This window comes from Gordionus sp. m RMFG-2023, chromosome 2, assembly GCF_954871325.1.
Source record: "Gordionus sp. m RMFG-2023 chromosome 2, tfGorSpeb1-WG-v2, whole genome shotgun sequence".
Classification (NCBI taxonomy): Eukaryota; Metazoa; Nematomorpha; class Gordioida; order Chordodea; family Parachordodidae; genus Gordionus; species Gordionus sp. m RMFG-2023.
Window position 1 is genome coordinate 35433840 of NC_088776.1, and position 23862 is coordinate 35457701.

A 23862-nucleotide genomic window follows, 5' to 3' on the forward strand; every position below is an offset into this window, starting at 1 on the left:
AAAATGAAGATATAATAAAACTTAAGACAATTTACATGGTAAAAATCCATCAGATATATATTTTTTAATTTTCGGCAAAGACTTATATTCCCTATTTGTAGATCAAAGCAACATTTATGCAAAACAAATGAATAGGTCTAATAATGTATAACCATCCCAGATATTAGAGATTTATTGGAATTCTATTATTTACTGGATAATTTGCTCCCACAGGAAAAGATGTATTGGTCTAATAATAGTGATATTTCTATTCCAATAATCCGAAATACAATGACCCAATGTTAATTACAAAATTTGAAATATAATATTCACTTGGCAGACAATACTAAAAATATATATGATAGATTTTATAAAGATAAGGCCTTACAAAACCAAATTATCATAAAATATATTTTGATAATTTCTATAAACCTTTGTCATACTTAAAACAAATGGAATATTTTACAACTGGAACTGTGAAAGATAATAAAATGGATCATTGCCCAGTTGAATCTATAAATGCTGTAGCATAAAAAAGAAAGAGGATATTATGATTGTAGGTTCGAAAATTCCTCAACCAAATATGATTCACTGTTTATAACAAACACATGGGTGGGATCTGTGTGATAATCCCATATCTACATATAGAATAAAAATAAGAGGGAAAAAAGGACGGTGGCTAATAATTTTATCGATGTAGCTTTGGTAAATTCGTGGAAAATCAAATTCATGAATCGAGATGACAAGAAGAGTTTGCTTGCATTTAGGCGAGAAATTACTAACTACTTCCTTCGAACACCAATAAACATTGAAATATATTTAAGTACAGGGCATGCAAGCCAGTTTGCAAGCGAAAACTCTACTGATTCATTCATCTATAAATTATTTTCCAAAATTATAGATGGAAAAAGACGTAGATGCAGATATCGTCCAAGATATATGTGCCAAACATATCAAATCACACTTTGTATTAAATTTTTTAGGGATTTTCATAATATATAAACATTTTTTCGTTTTTATTATAAATTAATAGAAAAAGAATAAAGATTAGATTTCTAGCGTTTTTTGATCTTCTAGTATTATACATAATTTATATCTTTTGTAAAAACAAAAATCAGAAAAATGTAACGATTGTCATTCATATAATATTCAGAAGACCGTCGTGTATTTCATCATATTTTTTTTAAAAAAAATAAAGTTAGATAATTATATATAATGTATTATTTAATTCCGATAAAACTTTCTTATAAACTAAAAATATAGTTTTGTACTAGTAAATTATTTTAAAAATATATAATTTAGATTATGTAATAGTGTAAGTTTAATGAAGCTATTATCGCTATTTTAAAAGTAAATAAGATTAGAACTTAAATAAAAATATTTAAAATGTTTTACAATTTATTAACGACATCTATGAAACAAAATTATATTTATATATTATTATAAGAAAAATATTTTTTCCAATCGGCGATTTGATAAATATTCTAAAGTTTTAAATGTTCTTTCTCCTAAAAAATTTTATTTGGCATTTTTTTTATTATTTTAAATTATAGATCATAAAAACAAATGTAAATATAACATCAAGATGACCATATATTCTACTCTACTATATATCATATCATCTATTATTTTTAATAATTTTTAATGAGGGTCATTTAAAAATTAAAAATATATAATTAAATTTATATTTACAGGTCTTTTCTAAAATGTAAAATTATAGAAAAATCAGATTATTTATATATATGGTTGTGAATTTTTATTTTTAAATAGTTTTCTTAAAATATAGTCATTATAGTATCTAAATATTTATTTTATCCAGTTACTAAAACTAGAGACGTGCAAGTTAAATTTTTTCCGGTCTGAGCCCGTTCTGACCAGAAATATATTATTTTAAGACCAAATTATTATTCTTATTTTAGGCCGAAGTCCAGCCAGAAATTTTCAATTTCAGACATAAAAACGCATATAATAAAGTTAAATAAAAATCACCAATTGCTTAGTCCTAATTCTAGAAGATTTTAATATTAAACCCACGTTTTTATATATTTTTAATTTAATCCTCAATCTAACAGCTGACTTGCAGGGTTCTAACTAAAACGCCAAATCTAATTTATAGAATTGTTAAATGATATGTTAATTTTTAAAATCCATGTAAAAATCTCAAAATTAACAATACTTTCAAAAACAAAAATGAATTTAAAAATTAAAAGCTACAACTTTTTGTTTTTTTCAGTCCTATGTAAAAAGGCTCGATGATGTTTTGAATAAAACATAGGTCAAAAACTTGCTAAATAAAGAGCAAATGAGCACTTTTAAATGGAGAAAATTTGGCGAGGCATGGAATAGAAAGTTTAATTATTATTCTAAATTTCGAAGGAAAGGGGTACGAATGGTAGTTAAATGTTATTTTTATTTAATTATGTTAAGTTTTTTTTTTTTTCTCTTTAGCTTTCACCTTTTCTGGTGGTAAGCTCCTTCAACATCTCTCTCCACTTTATGTTATTCATACAATCTCTTTTATCTATTTTATACTTCTTTATATTGGCTCTAACTTTATGGCCCCATTGAAGTTTTGGCCTTCCTCTTTTACGTTTGCCCATCACTTCCAAACTTTCAACTTTATTTCCTATGTAGTTCATAGGCCTTCTCATTGTGTGCCCATACCACCTAAGTCTGTTTACCATTAACTTAGTCTTAATGGGCACTACCTTTAAACTATTTAGTATTCTTGTACTGCGCACCTTATCCTTTCTTGTTACCCCAGCAATCATCCTCAGCATTCTCATCTCCATAGTTTGTAGACTTCTCTCGTCTGATTCTTTGGTTGGCCATGTTTCCGAACTATATAGAATAGTTGGATGTACTATGGAACTGTAGATTTTTCCCTTTAATTTGTGTGGGATTCTTTTGTCAAATAGCACTCCAGATAAAGATCTCCACTTTAACCACCCTTGATTAATCTTATTCTTTATCTCTTTTTCTATTGTGCCGTTTGTTTGTATAGTGGAGCCCAAATATTTGCAGCTTTCAATTGCGGATATCTGCCAATCATTTATATCAATACTCTCCGTTTCATCTCCTCCTATCACCATATACTCCGTCTTTTCTTTATTTACTTTTAATCCGTGCGTTTCTAGGATATTTATCCAATTCACTAACCTTTCTTTCATTTCATCCTTGGATTCGGCAAGTATCACAATATCATCTGCAAATATCATATTCCACGGGACTGTTTGAGGTATAGACTGTGCTAATACATCTATTACTGTAATGAAGGGAAGTGGGCTGAGAGCCGACCCTTGATAAACTCCTTCGGCTATTGTGAAGCCTGCTGAAGTACCTGTTGTGCTACGGACCATTGTTGTATGTCTCATATACATATCCTGTATTATTCTTATATATTTTTCGGGAACTTTTTTGTGGCGTAGCGCCCACCAGATAAGTTTTCTTGAGATTCTATCGAAGGCCTTTTCTAGATCGAGAAAGACCATGTGTAGCTTTTTGTTCTTTTCCCTGTATTTTTCACTCATTTGCCTAATTGCATGGATAGCATCGGTTGTTGATCTTCCAGGCATAAAGCCAAACTGTGTCTCTCCTATTTCGATTATATCTCTTAATCTTTTTTCTATTATTTTTTCGTATAGTTTTAGACAGTGTGACATTAGTTTTATGCCCCTGTAATTTTGACAATTGTGTGGATCCCCTTTATTTTTGAAGATAGGAACTAGATAGCTCTGCCTCCATTTTTGGGGAACCTCTTCATTTTCAAGTATTTTATTGTACAGATTTGTGAGGAGATGTATTCCATCATCTCCTAGTGCTTTAAGGCTTTCTATTGGAATATCGTCTGGACCCCTAGCTTTGTTGTTTTTCATATGCTTGAGGCATGTGATTATTTCTTGTTCTGTTATAGGTTGTACAAGGTTTTGACAAGTGGAGTGTTCATCGAGATGCAATATGTGGGAATTAAAGTTGAGAAGCTCCTGAAAATATTCTTTCCATCTATTTATTATTTCTTTTTCCTTTATTATCAATTTCCCATCTTTATTTTTGATTACTTTCGGAGCTCCGTTTATATTCCTAGAGTTCTTTTCTCGCTGTTTGGCTAATCTGTATATTTTATATTGCCCTTCTTTGGTATGTAGATCTTCGTACATGTCATCGTATGCCATAGATTTGGCCCTAGCCACCGCCTTTATAGCTAATCTCTTGGATTTTTTGTATCTTGACTTGTCATCTGCATTTTTGGATTTGTACCATATTTTATAAAGGGCTTTTTTCTCCTGTATAGTGGCTTGTACCTCTTGATTCCACCACCATAATTCTTTGTGTGATTTGTTGCCTCCTCTTGTCAAGCCTAGCGTCGATTTTGCAGTGTCTATTAATCTAAGGTCTTTCCAGATTTTTTCACTGACTTGTGAGCAATTTATTGTTTCAATGTTTGCATTGATTGCAAAGGCATCTGTCATTGTTTTTAATTTGCCCCATTTGATGCATGGTTCCAGTTTTATCTTATTTTGAGTGGATTTATTTGAGATTTGTAAATCCATGATTAGTAGCTTGTGTTGCGCGGCGATATCTTCTCCTGGGATGACTTTGCAGTCTATTACATCTTTTAATTTTCTGCGAGAGATTAGCATGTAATCTATCTGTGTTTTCCTAGTACCACTTTCATATGTTATTAAATGACTGTCTTTTTTCCTATAGTAGGTGTTGGTTAAGGCAAGGTAGAAGGCTTGCACAAATTTCAGTACGTGCTCTCCTTCATCATTTCTTTCTCCGTATCCAAAACCACCATGATGCCTTTTGTAGCTATCTCTTGCTTTCACCACATGCGCATTTAAGTCACCACCAATTATGACTAGGTCATCCTTAGGGATTTCCATTACAGCTTCATCAAGGATAGCTCTAAAATCATCTTTCTCTTCTTCCTTGCAACCCGTTTGAGGAGCATATACTGAAAGGATGTGTAGTATTGATTGACCAATGCAGAGTTTTATCTTCATTAGTCTATCAGAGATCCTGTTGACTTCTACAACTGAGGAGGTTAGATCTTGACTGAGGATGATGCCGACACCGTTCCTATTGCTAACAAGTCCATTATAGTACAATTTATACCCATCTCCAATCATCAAAGTCTTCTGTCCTTTCCATTTCGTCTCTTGTATGCACACTATATCAACTTTTCTCTTGTTCAACATTGATGCCAATTCTCTCGTCTTACCTTTAAGCGTCCCAATATTCAAACTTGCCAGTCTTGTCTTCTTTGCTTTGACCTTTACTTTATTTTTCACAGGATGGAGGTCTACACCCTGCGCGTCGCATGGAGGGAACGCCCTAGCTTTCATATTCATATTTTCATTTGTGTCCTCCATTTTTGTTTATTGGACAGGTATCCTTATAACCCGGCTGTCCAGGCCTGTCGGTGACCGGGGTGTCATCTCTAAGCTCCGAAATTCATCATACCATATGTCTTTACACATCAGTCATCGAAGAAAAACTTGAAAGTTTTTATGGTTCTTACCATACTCGTGTTTCCAAGCCCCATTAGGCCACCCCGGCGATATTTAATTATGTTAAGTGTATAGGAAATAATCATGTTATCAAAATTGGTGCCAATACTGAATATGGCGATGGGAAGGTCTTGACATGATTTTGAGAAGTTTAAGGAGAATAATAAAAACCTCATTTGGTTTTGATTGATTTATAGAAGACTAATAGTAACCAGAGAAGTTGTGTGGTGATATATGCAGTCAGATTTACATGGAAATTCCTTAATTTCGTTTCTGGATAAATGCTAAATACTAAAAGTTATGAATTCAGACTTGGTGTACTAATTTTACTTGCTAAGAATGAGAAAGATAGCTAGCATTGTTTTTATTTAAGATTGAAGGTGATAAGATATGGTATGCTTATTGGGGATTTAAGATGATAAAGGTAGCTTGGTAGAGGGCGAAGCTCTGGAGTTTATAAAGGCGATAGTAAGTACGTCCAGATTTTTTGGATGGTTTAGAAAATTGGTCAATTAATAGAAAAGGGAAAACGTTTATGTAAAGCAAGTGGAACTGGTTAAAACAAAGATGGATTGAATAAGCAATTATGAATTTCAAAAATTGGGCGATAGCTAGTATCATAAAAAAGAGGAAGTATATAAAATTATGATAGAAATAAAAACAACATTTATGAATTATATCATTCGAATTAAAAAGATAAATATCGTAATGATACTAGAATGATTTATAGTAGGACTGCGCCGATTATAAAATGACTTGGTTATAAATGTGTTAGCATTATATTTTGAAATTGGAACAAGATTAGCTGTTAATTTTCAATGCATAATCATATTGGGATGTTATTAAAACTTTAAAAGTTTTTCAAACAAAATATCTTAAGGTGGGATCAGTATCGGCAAATCAAATCATCCTATGTTTTGGACAATTTTTAGTCGATCCTATAGAACAAATTTTGGAATCAGTCGATTTTAGCCCCTTCCTATAATAATTTTGTATTATAACAAGTTTTGTTATATCAAGATTCCAACATGTGCATAAAAATGCCAATTCCAAGATAAACACTTTAATAACCAACTGGTGTATGTATCTAGATAAAATATTGCATAAATAAATGATTAATTTACCTTGGTATATACTGATTAGAACCCATATAAAAAACGTTTTATAACATAGAGTGCGACCCTATAAATAAATTTAAAAAAATATGTCAAAAGTTATTATGCATGTATAATTAAAATTATTATAAATATTAAAGGTGATCTTAAACAGGTTCGCGCTTTCAAAAATTGAGTGTGATGGTTCAGGATTCGTTTCGGTTTACTGATTTCTAATTTATGAGTAAATTACGAATTAAAGGTTTTAATTTTAAAAAAAATAATAATTGAATTTTTATTTTAAAAATTTTTACCAACTATTAGTTCTTAGAAATAGGTTCAAATAAAAATTATAGTCATTTTAAACCATATAAGCGTCAACTAATCCATAAAAACTATTTCCTATTTCTATGGGATCCCTTGTGTATATGTTCAAAAAAGCTATTGAAAATAAAGAATTTGATATCAATCTCAAATTATTTAGGATGGCGAATCTTAAAATCACATAGAAACTTTGACTAAATCCTTGTATAATTCGGGGTACATCATAGCAGTTTGAGGGGTGACATCACGATCCAGAATAATTGAAAACACAGGAAACATTGTGTAGATGGTGGAATAGCTTTTCAAAAAAGTCAATATACATAAATAAATTTGATCTACTAAAATAAAATTATTTGCTTTTTATTATTTTATTTTTCTTAAACAAAAAAATTAATTTATAAAAAATCAATAAATATAGTTAAATAACTAGATTTTTGTGAATATCGAAGGTAAAATTTTAAAAAATAAATATATATTTAAATTTTTTTTAAATTCCGAAAATCGTATTGATAAAAAATCTTATGAGTAGAGAGAGTGTAATGTAAGAACATTAGGTATTGTCTTCTTTTTTAAGCGTGAAATGAGTTGATGGGTTTAACGGGGAAGGAAGAAATATGATTCATCGCAACTCTTTGATTATTTAAGAGAGCTCGTTAAAAGATCAGGTCAGGATTTTTAATATACGCATCACCAATTAATATTGAATCACTTGTCATATGAATGAGGATTGAAATTACAGTGGGAGTTAATATTAGTATAATAAAATAGTTCGTTGAAATAATTATATTTAGAATCTGTTGATATTATTAATTGTTTTAGGCCACATAGTGAACGCAACCAATTATAAATTTGTTTCAAAACAAATTCTCACATGGAACCATACAAAAGAAGGTTTAAAAAATTCGAAAAAAGAAAAAAAGGGTTTATACATTGCAATGGTATTATAAAATCCAGATCCCATATATTAAACCCGATAAAAGTTATCTCACTTTTCATGAGAGATTATTAATTCATAACATCACGAAAGATCACCTTTCGTTTAATATGGATGGGTAGGAAACATGCAAGAAAAAATGTTGGACTTGCCTAATAGAATCAAAAAGTGTGTAGAACTTGTGGTTTTTCTATGATATGAATGAACATATTAGGGATCAAAATTTTAGGTTTAAATCATCACAAATTCGAGATTGAAATTAGCATAGGCTATAACCCGTTAAATTTAAGATGGTTAGAGACTGGGATTAGCTTAGATAATATTTTCAAAACAAGATAAATGAATGATAACCATAATTTCGTTAAGAATAAACACATTTTACATATGAATATGAAGATATAATATTAAATTTCAAAAACTAAGAAATTTAGAAGAGTGTTGAAAAATTTATGGCATAAAATAAATAAATTTATTACTAATTGATGTTCAAAAATCAGACATTGGCAGGAAAACCCTTATGAATTATATAATCCTGATTTAAGAGGTAGTCTCGATAGAAAATTTTTTTATATTGTTATTTAATACTACTGTAAAGTAACTTCGATTAAAGTTCATTCGTTGCATATATAAATGGAAAATTATACAACATTCTCCTAAACATACGGAACATTGCTTTTATTAATTAAATAGTGAATAAGGGTAGAGGAGTTATTACCCAATCATTAGGTAACCTTGGTACAAAGCAACGGACGCAAAGAAAAAAATAGCCGAAAATACTGCTTGCATTGTAGATATAATAAGCCCTCTGTGGATTATAAATTGGCTCAGAGCTGCTGTTCTTTTGTAACTGTATCGCCCATGAACTAATATGAGTCTGGCTAAAATTATGTTACATATTAAAAGATATAAGTTAAATGAAGCGCCGGAGTTATTTATTAAAAGGTTAGGCAGTCATTATATTTATCTTACCCCTTCTATAACAGGTTATTTTTTGTATTCTTCTAAGATTGGGTATACTGCTCTTAAATCAATCTTTACATATTCTGAGAATATAATGATAATTTCGTAATGGCTACAGACACAAAGCTTCTTTGTTTTAATTTTTCTAATCCCCTACCTGTTATTATTTTTCTCTCAACTCTGCTTTATTTTTTCCCTTAATTTCTCAACTTAGATCTACTTTTGTTTTGTTTTAACCTAAATGCGAGAACTGCGCAAGCGAAAAATCAGCTGCAAGGCTAGCTTGCTTTCCTTCCTTCCCAGCAATCCCTACCCCAACGTGAGCCGTTTGTATCATTCCAACATCGTTACCTATGGATAGGAACATGGCGTGACAGAAAATGATATGAATGATTAATTTATTTATAAATCATAAGGGAAAAAATATACCTCCATCCCCAACAGCACAGGCCCTACATTTTTCGTTTCCGATAGATCCTTTAACCAATTTGGGCGTCTTTGAAGAGCCTCGGCCAAGTCTAGAGGCAGAATCAAAATAAGCTGGCAAGCGTAAAACGATTCGAGACTTTTGAGTTGGCGAGGCGCGGCATATTACGACGCAATGGGCTTCTAAAGCCGCTTCCATGAACTCAGGTTCAAAATACCTAGTACAGATCTATTTTTTTTTTAAATAGGAAATTATTATGTCTGTATTGAGGCCCGTTATAAAGATGGAGCGGCTCCGGACCGCCAAAATCAAATTATTTTAGGGAGCGCCAAATTTTGTATACATAAAAGTATAAATATTAGATTGATTATGCTTACCTAACTCAGTAATTCGTTAAATTCTTTATATTTTACTAAAATATTTTCCATATAATATTACTTAATTTACATTCTAGTGCTTATTCACGAATCTCACTTTAAAAATAACGAACCTAGTTCATTATTTTTAAAGCTTAGGTAAATTAAGGGATTTTAAAGGGCCCCTTAGATTTTATCCTCGGGCATGCAGTTTATAAATATAAATTCCCCTTTATGTAAATATTAAATTATATAATATTAAAATTTTTTAAATTATAAATTACGTGTTGAGAATATTATCATAAATGAGCAAATTTTAAATATTAATGTTATTGCGATGAAATAATTTTTATCGATTCAATATTGCCATTTAAACAATGATTTAATAAATTTTGCAGGGAAATAGATCTGATGTAATTTTTAAATAATGTTATTAATAAATTTGTCACAAGTTATTTCTTTCCAGAGCCTATTTTTAAAAATTATTTATATTTTATTAATAAAGCTTCGTTGTTTTCATTTTTTTGCTCATTCTCTTGCTTTCCACAGATCTTCGCTAGTCTTCCTTTCTTGTTCTTCTCATTTTACGCTATATTTCATCTTATTTTTTTTAATTTTTGGATTTGGATTTTTTGTATATAAACAATTGTTTATTATTTTTTAATATTGAATATGTTATGTGTATCGTGTTTTAGGTATAGCATGGAGTCATTTAGTATGATAAGCATTTTATTTGTGATAAATATTTTTTGATTTTTTTTTGAGCATTCATTCTTTTAATTTTTATTTGTGATTAATATTTTTTTTGATTTTTTTGTGCGCATTCATTCTTTTAATATATTATAATAAAATTATTATATTTATTTCATAGTAGGTATATATATAGAAAAAAAAAGGAAATAAAAAAAGTTGTCATTTTTTTCAGATTTTTTTATCGTCTTCCATTTTTTTAGAAATTAAATTTTTTGGTTTCGTTCAAAAGAGGAAATAATTATTCCTGTTGTTAAAAGAAAATTTGGAAAAAGAATTTTAGCATTTTTAGTCGAAAGAAAAAAAAATAAGACAAAGGAAAAGAAAGGAAAAAGAAAATAAAAATATATCAAGTAAAAAAAAAGTATACATTTATTCTAAAAAAAATTAATTAAAGTAGATAGGTAATAAGTTAATAAGTTAGAAAGAATAGATGTGGGAAATAAGTTATAAAAAATAGATTTATCTGATTTTTATATTTGCCAACCATATCAATAATGAATCGGACCGATCGGAGTTGATTTTTACCAGATCAATATTTTAGCCAAAATAATATTATGTAAGCCTGGAGATTTTGCTCATAAGTGGTAGAAAGGTTTGGACCTCCAGGCAAATCTCGAGGCTCACATAATATTATTTTGGCCTTTTAATCGGGCTGTTTTTATAAATCGAAATCGGGCCATTTAATAACACTACCAATCAATTAGCTAGTTGGAAAATTCACATTTTAAATTTCTCTTTGAAAAATTTTCAGAATTCACCATTTCCCAAAATTCAGAAAATCATCGAGATTGACAACTCCTCTTAAAGATGACCATAACTGGATGACCTCAGATCATATTATTAAGGTCTTAAATAAAAATGTATGTGAGATTCTAATTTTTTTTAACTTCTAAAACAGGTCCAGTCATGACTATAGGCGTATTATTGCACTCTTTCATGGCTCGATAAGTGTTGAGTTCCCTATGCACCTTAAAATATGAAGGATTAAATCATAATTTATGGACATTTTTATGTTTGTAAACATGCTAAAATTTTTTGATTATTTTTTAAAAAAGTAAAATATAACAGTAATTGTGCACTAGTGATGTTAAAAGTTACTTTTGAAACATAACTAGTTACATTGGCAAAAACATAACTAGTTACAGTTACTAGTTACATTTTTACAAAAGTAACTAGTTATTAGTTACCGTTATTTTCAAAAGTAACTAGTTACTTACTTTATACATCATTCATATGCGCATTATTTATTTATTGAATGCATTTATTTAATATAAAAAAAATTAGGATAAACAAAGTATAATCAGTTATTTAAAATAATATACAATTTATTTATATAAAAAAATATCGCAAAATTGAATATTTACATCGAATATAAAAATATATATTTGCATTGAAAAAAAAACATTTATTTTTCATAAAAATTAGAATCTAATAGATGTTTATTTGCTTTTAACAACAAATTAATTTCAAGGTTATTATCTAGGAGTCGTGCTCGTTTATCTCCAAAAATGAGCTTACCTAGACTGAATAAGCGCTCTACGGGAGCACTTGATGTTAGAACAACATTATATTTAATAAAGAGTAATTTTAACTTTGGAAAATCGCTATATAAAGAAAAAGTGTTATTAGATTTGATAAAGTTTTCTATAAGTTCATTATCCAGAATATTTTGGCGCTTTAGGTCAAAAAATCCAACTACATCAAGTGATGTTGGTTATGAGCATGATTCATTCGTCTGGGATTCACTTTGAGGTATTAAGATATTTATTAAATTTAAAATTTCCTCCTTTTTTGCTTTATTCCTTTCTTTCCTAATCCAAGGCCAGTCAGTTTTAAATAAAGGGTGAAGAATTGCAGCAATGTTGTCATTATCATAAAGATTATTAAACCTATATATAACATGATGTTATTAATTTATGAATAATTATTTGATTTTAGTTACCTTTTTTCAATACTAGCTAATATAGTATCCTTTAGAGGTTGACAATATTTTAATCCCTGCACATCTGCCATAGGTATTTGTGTTATTGTTGGGAACAATCAGACATTTTCAAAATTTTAAATTAATAAATTTAATTTAAAAAATAAATTTAATTTAAAATTAATTTATCACAACATATTAAAAATAAAATTAATTATTTGAATATATCTATAAAAGTAACTAGTTACTTTTGGTAGTTACATTTCAAAAATTTTAACTAGTTACAGTTACTAGTTACAATTTTAAAAATATAACTAGTTACAGTTATTTTTTAGCCAAAATGTAACTAGTTACCTTAACATCACTATTGTGCACATTACCATTTTTTAAAAATAGAATGGGCATGAAACATAAGCGTGAGATATCCAGGATTTAAGTAAACGGAAGGGGGGGGGTGTAACTTTTTACGATGATTTTTTTGGCTGGTTTTAGGGCCCTTCTTTGAAAACTTGTGGCCGGATTACATTTAAAAGATAATTTTGGAGTTTTCACTTATTAAAAAAAAATTTCAAAAAGTTAACTATCTATTTGTTTTGGAAAAATGATTTATAATGACATATTGTATCTATATTTAGGAAAGAGAGTGGGGGGTGGGTGGGGAGGGAGTTTTCACGAAAATATTTATTAGCGTAAAAATTATCTAATTACCAAAACTGGAAAATTTGTTATGGGGAGAATCCCCCAATTTCATTACGCCATTGTGTGCATTTAAAATAATAATTTTTAATTTAGTCATAACTTGTTGCTCAAAATAATGTTTTGCTTAAATAGGAAATATTTTAGAAGCATTCAAAATAGATTTAAATATTTAAACCCATTCCCCCCCCCCCCCCAACTAGAGATGCCGCTATGAAAGGCAAACTAATATATTATTTTTAAAATATAAGATCATCAGTAAATTGACTTATACAAAATATAGAATAAATGTTATGTAAAAATCATGATAAATTAATGGCCAATTTTAAAGGAAGCAAAATTTTTGCAAATCAAGATGTTTTGATATCGAAGGCTCATTTATCAAAAATTACCCTCTCTTTGATATCGATAATGGATTCGGAACTATTTTGATGAATGTCCTGGAAAATGAAAAGTGATTGGTTCCTATGAACCAAATGGGAACTCTTGGCTATGCAAACAGCCGTTTCTAATTTGTCACCTGTGAGCATCCATATCTGTTTTGGGATTTAAATATATTATAAATGGCAACTAGTTTGGGTATTAATATTATTTTTGACAATAACCTTATATATTTTCATTTGAAAAAAAAAACAATTAAGGAAAAATATAATTTTTACTCAATAAATTAAAAATGTAACAAAATAAAAGTTTCCTAAATATCGTACAAACAAAATTTAAAAAAAAACCTTATTATCAAATTAAAAAGATATAAATTCCCCCACAATTTAAAAAAAAAATAGACTATGTAAATAAAATCAAAGTATTTAAAAAAAAATATGTAAACAAGCTAAGAGAAAATTGATATAATTTTTTACTGTTGCATAATTTATTTATTTTTTTGAAAAATTAAAATATTTTTTCAAAACAGAATTTAAATAAAAATATATGAATATTCACTCACATCACAGCAATAACTTGCAAATTGAATGAGGATTCTAAATAAGAGTTTGCTAAACATTTAAAAAAGGTGAAAATTATGCAACAATAAAAAATATCTATTTTTTTTTCGCTATTTATATATTTTCTTTTGCCATTTATTGAAGATTTCTTTCTTTCACGTATCGGTATTCTTATTTTTATATAAAATTATCGTTTATAGGGTGATAAATTTTTTGCCTTTTTTAAAGCTAGTCAACCAACCATAAAGTTTGTTGATTGATTTATTTAACACATTCAAAATGTAAGATTGAAAAATAACTAACAAACATTATCTTATTTATGTTGTCTTTTATTATTATGGCTAATATACTTTAATTCCAGCGTTTCTTAACATTTCTAAAGCATGAGGAACACCATCTTGCAGCTTATCTTCCACTCCGGTAATGCCTAATACTTCAAGCCTTTTTAATAAAGATAAAAATTTTTTTAGTAGTTTTATAAATATATATAAACGAAATTTATACTGTAATCTGAATAATTAGACTATATTCTTAGAGTATATAACTCTAACCATTTTATATTTAAATTTAATAACGTAATTCTCTTAAAAGTTATCCTGATTCTTAAATAACCTATACATCATGAAGATTCTTCTAAAATGCAAGCCGTGTCTTCAAATTAACATAAGGATAGATGCAATATCCAATTCCTTAAGAATGTGAAGAAGATTAGGAGGGCTTATCACCCAATGTGTAATCAAGATGAGAATATATTGTCTCATCACGTGATCGGCCAACTAAATAATTTTTTCATTTTATCTTAAACATGGATTTAAATTTACCAATCAATAATCTTTCAAAACACATTATTTCAATGAGTGTACCTTCCGCCGGGTACGTTAAAGATTACATCATTATCATGGCGTCTGCTCTCTAAATCAGCTGATAACTGGTTGTATTCCTCTGTATTTAACGGCACTCGCCCTATTACAAGAGTTCTCAGTCCTTCCCGAGCCAAGTTACCACTTTCTTCATCAATCCAATCAAAAGCTTTTAAATGATAAGGCATTATTTATGAAATATATATAAGTTGTTTTTCAATATAGATTTTGGAGTAAAATAGTTTTTTGCAAAAGATTTGAAAATAAAAGAAATCAGAGATCAATACTAAATCAATCAAAGATTGACTTCGAAAATGAAGGACGGTAAATATAATTAAGAAAATTTTAAAAGTTTTCATCATCATTTAACCTTATAAAAATTCAAAAAAGTGGTATCGTTGGAAAGAGATCATGGAGTATTATGAATAAGCCGAAATTTATAGTATAAGCAGGATACGACCTAACAGCTGATCAAGTTTATAAAATTTTAATGTGAAAAATGGTTTTATGTTATAATTTATTTCTATCTTAAATTTATACCTAAATAAAATAAAATTGAATTAACTTTTCAGCAACCAACCACCGAATTGACAAGAACTAGCGAAATCGTTGAAATAAAGCAATCAATATAAAAAATATGCATACCATTCCCATTATAATTATCGACTCCATCGCTCCGCTTCCGCCTATGTTCTTCAGGATTCCAAGCTATCTTATCACAGCCGAATCCTGACAATGTATTTTGGTTCCTGTTAAACGTATTTTTTATGTTTGAATCTAGCGACGCCGCCGCCAGCCCGGATATAACGCTATCGGCTCCTTTGAAGTAATAGGTTATAACATTGGTATTTTCTTGTTTGACCACTAACCCCATCATCTTACGTTCTGAAGTGAAAGGGATGAGTTTTAAAATTTTGAAGGATTCCACTCTACCTAGGGGAGTCATAATTTTGAGGCTATTGGTGTCTCTGTGTATTAGTCTGATGCCTACCTTGCGAGCCCATGTCACTAGGGCAACCTGATAGTAATTATTATAAAAAAACAAAAATTGAGTTGAAAATTATAAAAAAACGAACTTTATATGAACCTCGTCGGGACTAGAGGCCTGGTAAGTTATAAGCCCATCTTCACTACTGATACTGTTGATGCTGAAGCTATTATTTATATTTCCTCCGCCTGTTCCTCCATCGGTACTCCTAAAGATAACCGAATTATTCAATCGATTCTCCGATATGAGTTGGGATGTCGAATCACACGTCGAATTTGATAAGACAGATTCGGTCAGACTGTCCCGATTGTTATTATTGTTGTTAATTACAGCATCTTGATATGTCATAGGACCGGTTTGTTTTGTAGACATTCTATGGTTGACTGAGGGCGTAGTAATGGTTTTATCGGTTTGGGCTTTAGCAATTCAAAAAGAATAGAAGAATGTTTTTGTTTTACTATAAAACACCATTAATTAAAATACAATTTACTGAGCACTTTCAAGTTTGAAATAATTTTTAAAGTTATTGAATAAACCAAATTATGTAAAAATGAGTGAGGTATAAAATTAACCCATTCACCAAGGTTACTAAAATAAATAGATCCGGTAAAAAAAAATATCTAAATAAAAGAGGTGAGCAAAATATCTTATTTCGGTTTATATAGACTGAACCGAGAGAGTGACGACAATAATTTTGATATCCTAAAAAATTCAGTTAAATAACACATGAATGAATTTATAAATTATAACGTTTTTAGCATTTAACAACTAGGTTTTGGGATCCCAGAAATTTTAGAATATAGGAAATGTTTGCCGGTTATAGCACTTCCCACTTTTATAAAGTTAAAGGCCCACTGAAAAAGGGTATGCTGTACTTAATATATATATATAACTAATTTTCCAGGCTACATAATTTAAATTTAAATATTTTTTTCTTCTTTATTTATTGATTTATATTTCGTGTCTTTAGATTATTGGAGTTGCTGTATCAATTCTACATAAGCATGTTTAGAGATATTTTAAATTGTTATGTTTTAAATTACTTATTAAAAAGATTAAATATTTGATTTCTTAGTTAATTAAATCATACATATTGGGTACTATTAAATACTATAGTAGAGATTTTATGATATGATTACTCAAAAAAAAATTTCAATGGAATTTTAATAGCAATAAAAATTTAACCTCTTTTAGATTTGAACCCGAACAAAAGATGGAACCAACCAAATAAGGATTTTTTAGACCTAATGGAACGCGGTGAAGAATGTATGCCGATATCAATGGTATTGCTCACGTCTAGATTACGCGATGAAGAAAGTTGAGAAAAAACTGGCGTTACATTATTGCATATGCAAAGTGCTTTAATGGTTTCGTATAAATCGTCATAGGGAGATATAGCCTTAAAAAGTTAAGAATGATATAGAAATATATAAATAAGTCTAAAATATTTACTTTCTTTTTCCTTCTTCCCTTTCTTTATGGAAAGGAGAAGGATTTTCTTGTCAAATATTAAAATCTTATCACTTATAAGAATGATTCGATTATCAAAAAATAATCCATATTTTTTAAACATAATAATTTGTTTCCTTAAATTAATATAATAATAACCTCAATTTCCGACAGCAAATGATGACCACCAGTGTTTTTTTCAATTGCTCTGGAATCTAAACTTTTTGAACTATCTTGTGAATTTTGGGTTTGCAAAACGGATTGTTGTGTAACATTAGTAGAAACTCTCTTAGTCATATTATTAACATTGCTGAGGTGAAACAAGTACGCGGCTTCAGCTAGTTTGAGTTGTCTGGAGATTTCACCCTCTGTATCAGGCCAAAATGATCTATTGGTTTGGCCCAGGTAGAGTCTTTTAAAGACCATCTCGTTTTTGGTTAAGGTTCCGGTTTTGTCGGTAAACAAGTATTTTATTCTGCCCAATTCTTCGGGAATTGTTGTATTTCTAACCACATTTCCTGGAAATCATTTTTTAAAGAAAAGTAAAAGGAAAAAGGGATAGAAGATGATGAATTAATGTATATGTCGGGATGTAGTATAGTCGCGAGTTGAAATAATTTGCCATTTATAGAAGATTTCGCTATACACGGACACATCCTGTCCGAATTTGGCGGTCACAGACACTAATTTTTATATGGGATTTAGTTGCTAGTGGAGTCAAAAAGGTTTTGATATAGATCTTATTTTTATATTAGAATTATATCGCAAATGTAGAATGATTATAGTATGTTATAACATATAGTATAATAAGGCAATAAAAGAGTTTTCAATAATTCATTGTTTTTACTTTATTATTGATATTTTGAAGAACCTTATGTCAAATATGGTTAAAACGTGTAGGGTGGAGAGGCTCTTCCATATATACTAAAAATATCTTGTTGGCACCATAATAAAAAATATTAGGTGAAACTAGGTGGCGAATGGGGGGGGGGGGGTAACAAAAATAATTTGGTAACGGCTTATTAAAAATTTCGATTATGTATTTCTGATTTCCTAGTGGTTATTTTTATTTTTTTAAAGCATGTCATATCTTTACATCATTTCCGTTAAAATTGGCTGAACAATTGCAAGCATTAGTTCTAATGTCTGTGCCAATATTTAGTGCCTTAACCAATATAAAGGAAAAAAATCAATAGCAACAAAACTTTGAACAACCTTACGAACACAAAACGACTCAAAGCATTTATTCTAAAAATTTTATTAATGTTTAGTATCTAATTGTTATATTATTTCAATCAGTTTGGTAGACCATATAAAGAAATAAAAAGTTATTTGCAACATAAACAATAGTGATCAATTACAATATATTAAAATTAGTATAACCCTAATCCCAATACAAATAAAAAACAAACTAGTGGTAAAGCCGTTTATTTACTTATATAAACCAAATAATGCTATAAAAACTCAAAAATATTTTAGGAAATAATGATTAACTAAGACTAATGTATTACATGTAAAAAAAATCAGCAACTAACCGGGCATCTCTTTGTCCTTGGTGATCATATAAGCATAGGCCATTTTAGCTAAGTCCATATTGACCCTGAGACTTATTGGAATAATGTAACTGAAAAGAAGGATGAATCTAACGAAGTACCGGTACCATGGACCCGAAAAACCTTTCAAAACCATCAAGAGTATGGAGAGGGTCAACACCGACACGAATAAGATTTTAGTGAACCCGTTGATTTCTAAATCGGTTAAGCCGACCTAAAATGGATGAATGTAATTATAGTTGCATTACTATTTTTCTGATAATTAATTTCAAAAAGTTATAATTTTTGAACTTTTAATAATAAAATATTGAAAATTGATCAGATCCAGTATTCAGTTCGCCATGTCCCTTGATTTTCACTATTTTTAAGAAAATTTTTTAATATTTTATCAACTAATTTCTAGATAGGATTGGGTTAGAAAATGTAGAGCTAATCAAGAGTTGATGAACGCAATTAATTACATTAAAATAATAATGTAAATAAATTATGACTTCTAATCGAACCATTTTGAATGTTTTATTTATTTTAACCTTTTAATTTCAAATCATATATGACCATAATAAAATCTAAATATAATTATATCGATCTTCCTATAATATGTCAAAAGGCCTTTCAATTTGTGGCCACGCTAAGGAGGATAATTGTTTATGAAGATTAATAATATGTTATATATAAACCAGTAAAATAAAAATGTCCAATTTTTTATCCAATTTTTCTATAGAAATATCCAAAACTAGAACTCCGACTTAAAGGGAGGTCCCGGCTTTGGTTCATATCTGTTCCGTACCAAACTTTGGAAATAACTTTACCTAAAACAAAAATTATTCATTTGGAGAGCATCTTGTTGTAAATTTTCAATTTTTACAAGAAAATGTTAAATTTCTATAAAAAAAAATATATAACCTTGCTCCTAGGCTGGGAAGAATTCATACAATTTCTAGATTCCTTTCCTGTATAAATTACGAGGCCAAGCGCGGAACCTTCTGATGCTAGCACGCAACTCGACCACATAGTGAAGTCAATGTTTAGATTCTCTTTACAAACGAGTTTCGGTAATATAGGGTTGGAGACTGAAATCTTTTTCGAGAGTTTAGACGAAGATGATGTGATGTTATGGAAGTCTTCTGGCTTGGTGTATAATTGCTATTAAGAAATTATTATAGTAGTATACAATATAAAATAATAATGGTACAAAGATGTGCGATCACAAGAGATTCGGGAGATAATTTGACGTTAATTAGAAAGAAAAAATCTTAAAGGGTAAAATGATTAAAAATAAAAATCCCGACTGGGCAAAAAATTCTTTTCTAAATCTGAACTGGTGGGCCTAATATTTTGACCTCTGCAGGTTTCTACAAATTATTAAATTATTCTTTAAACTTATTTGATCGACATAAGAACTAATAACTTTGATAGGAGTTCAAAATAGTCATAACTAGAAAATCTTCTTATTGAGTGAGGGATAGATATTTATTAAAATTATATATCAAGATATAGAATAGGAATTTAAAAAAATCAGGTGATTGTAAGGGAAATTACCTATATTTAAATCTCAATAGCAAATTTAATCGAAGAATAATCTAAATAAAATAATACTTCTAATAAAATTTCGACATACCATTTAAAAAAATAAATAAGAAATACTAACAGCAGTAAAGGTGCCAAAAAAGTTATGTATATCCTTCCTAGGTGGTTCTATATGAACATTCATAACCAATGTTCCATCTTTAGCCATTGAATCTCCAGCATTACTAATATTACTATCAATCATATCAACTTTACTACTAAGACTAATAGTCGAAGAAGGTAAAATATTTAGGTTAATCAGGTTTTGGCAATAAGGAATAGCTTTTCTGGATTTCCAGTCAGTTTCACCGTCCAGTTGATCCGTTCTGATGAAACAAGAACCATTAGGTTCCGTAGTTTTAAGCAAAATCATGTCGGCCGGAATTCTTTGGTTCTATTATACCAGTTTATGGATTAAAATTTTTAGATCTGATATATAATAAATATAATATATCTTCTATAATAAATAGCGAATTAAAGCCATATATAGAAGGATTCGGCCCAGTTCTAGGCCCGAGGGGGGATTCGGGTCAGTTTCAGAAAAATATTCATTTTTTCGGTTTCTAAAACTTCAATTTAAAATTTTTAAAAATGAGCACTCTTTCATATTTTATAAATTTTTTAGCACAATAAAACCCATTCGTCAGACTTACATTATTGAAGATGTAATAACCATTATATATTAATATTGCATTTAATACGCTTTCAACATATTAAGGGATCTTGAACAAACCAATGATGGGTAAACAGATCCTAGTCCTACATATAGAAAGTTGGTTAATCAAAACTCTTGTAGTATTTTTTTCTCTACAATAAAACAAAATAAATTGGAGGATTGTGCCTATGTAATATTCTCCATCTTGAGGATGAAGATATTTAAAAAAAAAATTATGCCTATTTGATCACTATTATATTTCCTAAGTCGATACTGGTTAAAATTTTCCATTCACACTTTGAATATACATACCATAAAAAAAGATATAAATTTCAATAAATTTTTTTCAATTTAATACACATGATATATAATAGATACACATATTTATATATTTATATAGTTAATTTTGTCAAAAATTAAAGACAGCTATCAATATAAAAATTCTAAAATACGTAGTTTACAACTTTCGAATAGTTACATTTTTTCCATTTTATAAATCATATCATTCATTCCTCTTGTAAAAATTTTTAAGGAACAGGAAGTTTAGAATCCTATTAAATAAAGGTAAAAGAAATGTTTTATATTTAAATATATTGTTATATTCATTAATAGTGTTAAAATTTAAGTTTTAAGGTACGTGTACCCAGATACATAATGCGCACAAATGCAATATGAATTTGAGCTTTTTTGATTATTTATTTTATAATATTAAATGCTCTTTATTTGTTATCTATAGTCAAAATATACTGTATTCCAGAGGATAGTTTTGATTCTAACCTTAGTGGCTCATCAGATGAGGAAATTCTCGATTCAAGATCAGCAGCTGTTGATTCTAGCGGAAATGGGGTATTTCAACTATTGGTACCACTCCATTCCAATTTTAAATTGTGTTTTGATAATTGATTCGATAGTATAGAACTTCAAGTATTACTCGCCCAAAAGGGAGTATTGCTATAGCGAGAGCTAATAGAATTTATAATTGCCTGTTTCCAACTGAAAAAGAATTCTAAAAGATGGAGCGTGGATCTTTTATCGAGAAGAAGGAAACAGTAAATGGTGTAGAATTATATGCTACTAAATGGCATGATAATAGGTCTGTAATTATTCAAAGTACGTATATAGGTAGTTACCTTATTGGAGATTGTGAACGGTTTTATAGAAAGGAACGACGGAAAATTAAAATTCCGTGTCCAAGCAGCTATAAAAGTTTACAATATAAATATGGGAGGTGTAGATTTAATGGATTCATTGATTGCTTTATATCGAATTCATATAAGATCACATAAATGGTATCACCGTATAGAATTCCATATACTTGATATTATGCTCATATATCTTGGTTAATGTATAGGCGAGATTTTCTAGTTTTAAAGTTACCGGTAATAGACAGATGCCATTATTAACATTTAAAATTTCAATAACAGATATTCTGTAAATATAACAAAAATATGAACGCTAGCGTAAAAAATGAATTTCAATTGACACTAAATATAAAGAAAAATCTAGCAAGGGGCCGACAAGTCTTATTACGTAGAAAGAAATAAGACAGGATTTAATAGCACGTTGGACAAAATATAGCAAAAAGGCGCGATGCAAAAACCCTGGGTATAAATTAGTTACGAAGTGATTGGTATCAAATATGTATCATTATTTACTACAAAAAACGATTGTTTTAATTTATTTCGTTTAATATAAATTTGTTTTATTACATTATTTATCAAATAATAAAATTATGTCTTTATTTTGTAATAGGTTTGAAATTAAAAAAATATGATACTTTAATTTTTTTTAGATTTAAAAAAATTTTTTTTAAAATTATTTTTAGTTTATTAAGGGCCCTTTAAAGACAAAAATAAGTTTTTTAAAAAAATTATATCATTTATTGATATGTCGCGCAATAGAGGGTTAACTCTCAAGAGTATTTTTAAAATTTAGACTTAATTTACATGAATTATATTTCTTAATTTTTTTAAAAAAATTATACTCAGTCACGTGCCAAAAATAACTCCTGTTTATTTTTGGAAATCCGGTTGGTAAAAGCATTTTTATTCATTTTCAGAATTTGAAATTAAATCTTAATAAAAAAAATTTTTACTCAAAAATTTTGTGAAGATTTTTTTTTCAAACTGTTTATTTTAATTTTTATTGAAATAGTGTTGAAAATGCGATCGATGGCAGCTAAGATCGCATTTATAGTAAAAGTGTTTTGTTAAAGCGTTGCGTCATTTAACGCTATGAGTTGAGTGCTGCCTTCTGGAAAAAATAATTAATATATATTCCAAACATTTTGCATGTCAATTTTTTTTGAAATCTAGAATTGCCCTATTTAATACAGTTTAGTTCTTAAAATTGTGTACAGAAACCTGTAAATAAAAGTTTTAAAAACTTTAAGGGAACCTAATGATAGAATTTTTGAAATTGTCTTAAAATATGTTTTGATCACAATTATTTTTATTTTTTTCTATTAAAAAAGGTGAGGCTAATTTCGCGTTTTTCGATAGTGTTGAAATTTTCAAATAAAAATTTTGGTTATTTTGACACAGTCTAATTTAAAAAGAGAGAAGTATTAACAGCTTTTTTAGTAACATGTGTCTTCTCAAAAATAGTGATATGTTTTTATTGTGCTATTCGGATCTAATTAATATTGAATTACAAAAAAAGTCAATAAATAGATATATATTTTTAAATATGGAGCGCTATTGTTAGGCGCTTCAGGAATAGAATATAGGAATTTATTTATCTTTTTATAAAAATCAGATATCAATTATTTATTTTTTTATAATAGTTTATACATATATTTTTGAAAAAAAATTTAGATTAAATATCATACTTTAGGCGTATATAGTAATAAAATCAATTTATATAAATTAATCATTAAAAGTATATTAATAAT

General features: G+C 28.6%; 1 protein-coding gene across 2 annotated transcripts in view; it reads right to left on the minus strand.

The window, feature by feature from the left end:
* LOC135924928 (probable phospholipid-transporting ATPase IIA) overlaps positions 1 to 23862 on the minus strand; it is a 41416-nt gene that overhangs the window by 1646 nt on the left and 15908 nt on the right. For both annotated transcript variants that reach the window (XM_065460065.1, XM_065460066.1), the window contains 16 exons: positions 20397 to 20708; positions 19652 to 19891; positions 18731 to 18962; positions 17355 to 17713; positions 16932 to 17145; positions 15846 to 16162; positions 15404 to 15776; positions 14762 to 14927; positions 14249 to 14339; positions 13350 to 13493; positions 11228 to 11308; positions 9234 to 9459; positions 9042 to 9155; positions 8560 to 8722; positions 7100 to 7208; positions 6617 to 6674 (listed from right to left, as the gene is read on the minus strand). In XM_065460065.1, coding sequence (XP_065316137.1) covers positions 6617 to 6674; positions 7100 to 7208; positions 8560 to 8722; positions 9042 to 9155; positions 9234 to 9459; positions 11228 to 11308; positions 13350 to 13493; positions 14249 to 14339; positions 14762 to 14927; positions 15404 to 15776; positions 15846 to 16162; positions 16932 to 17145; positions 17355 to 17713; positions 18731 to 18962; positions 19652 to 19891; positions 20397 to 20708 — 3199 coding nt within the window. The remainder of the gene's footprint in view (positions 1 to 6616; positions 6675 to 7099; positions 7209 to 8559; positions 8723 to 9041; positions 9156 to 9233; positions 9460 to 11227; positions 11309 to 13349; positions 13494 to 14248; positions 14340 to 14761; positions 14928 to 15403; positions 15777 to 15845; positions 16163 to 16931; positions 17146 to 17354; positions 17714 to 18730; positions 18963 to 19651; positions 19892 to 20396; positions 20709 to 23862) is intronic.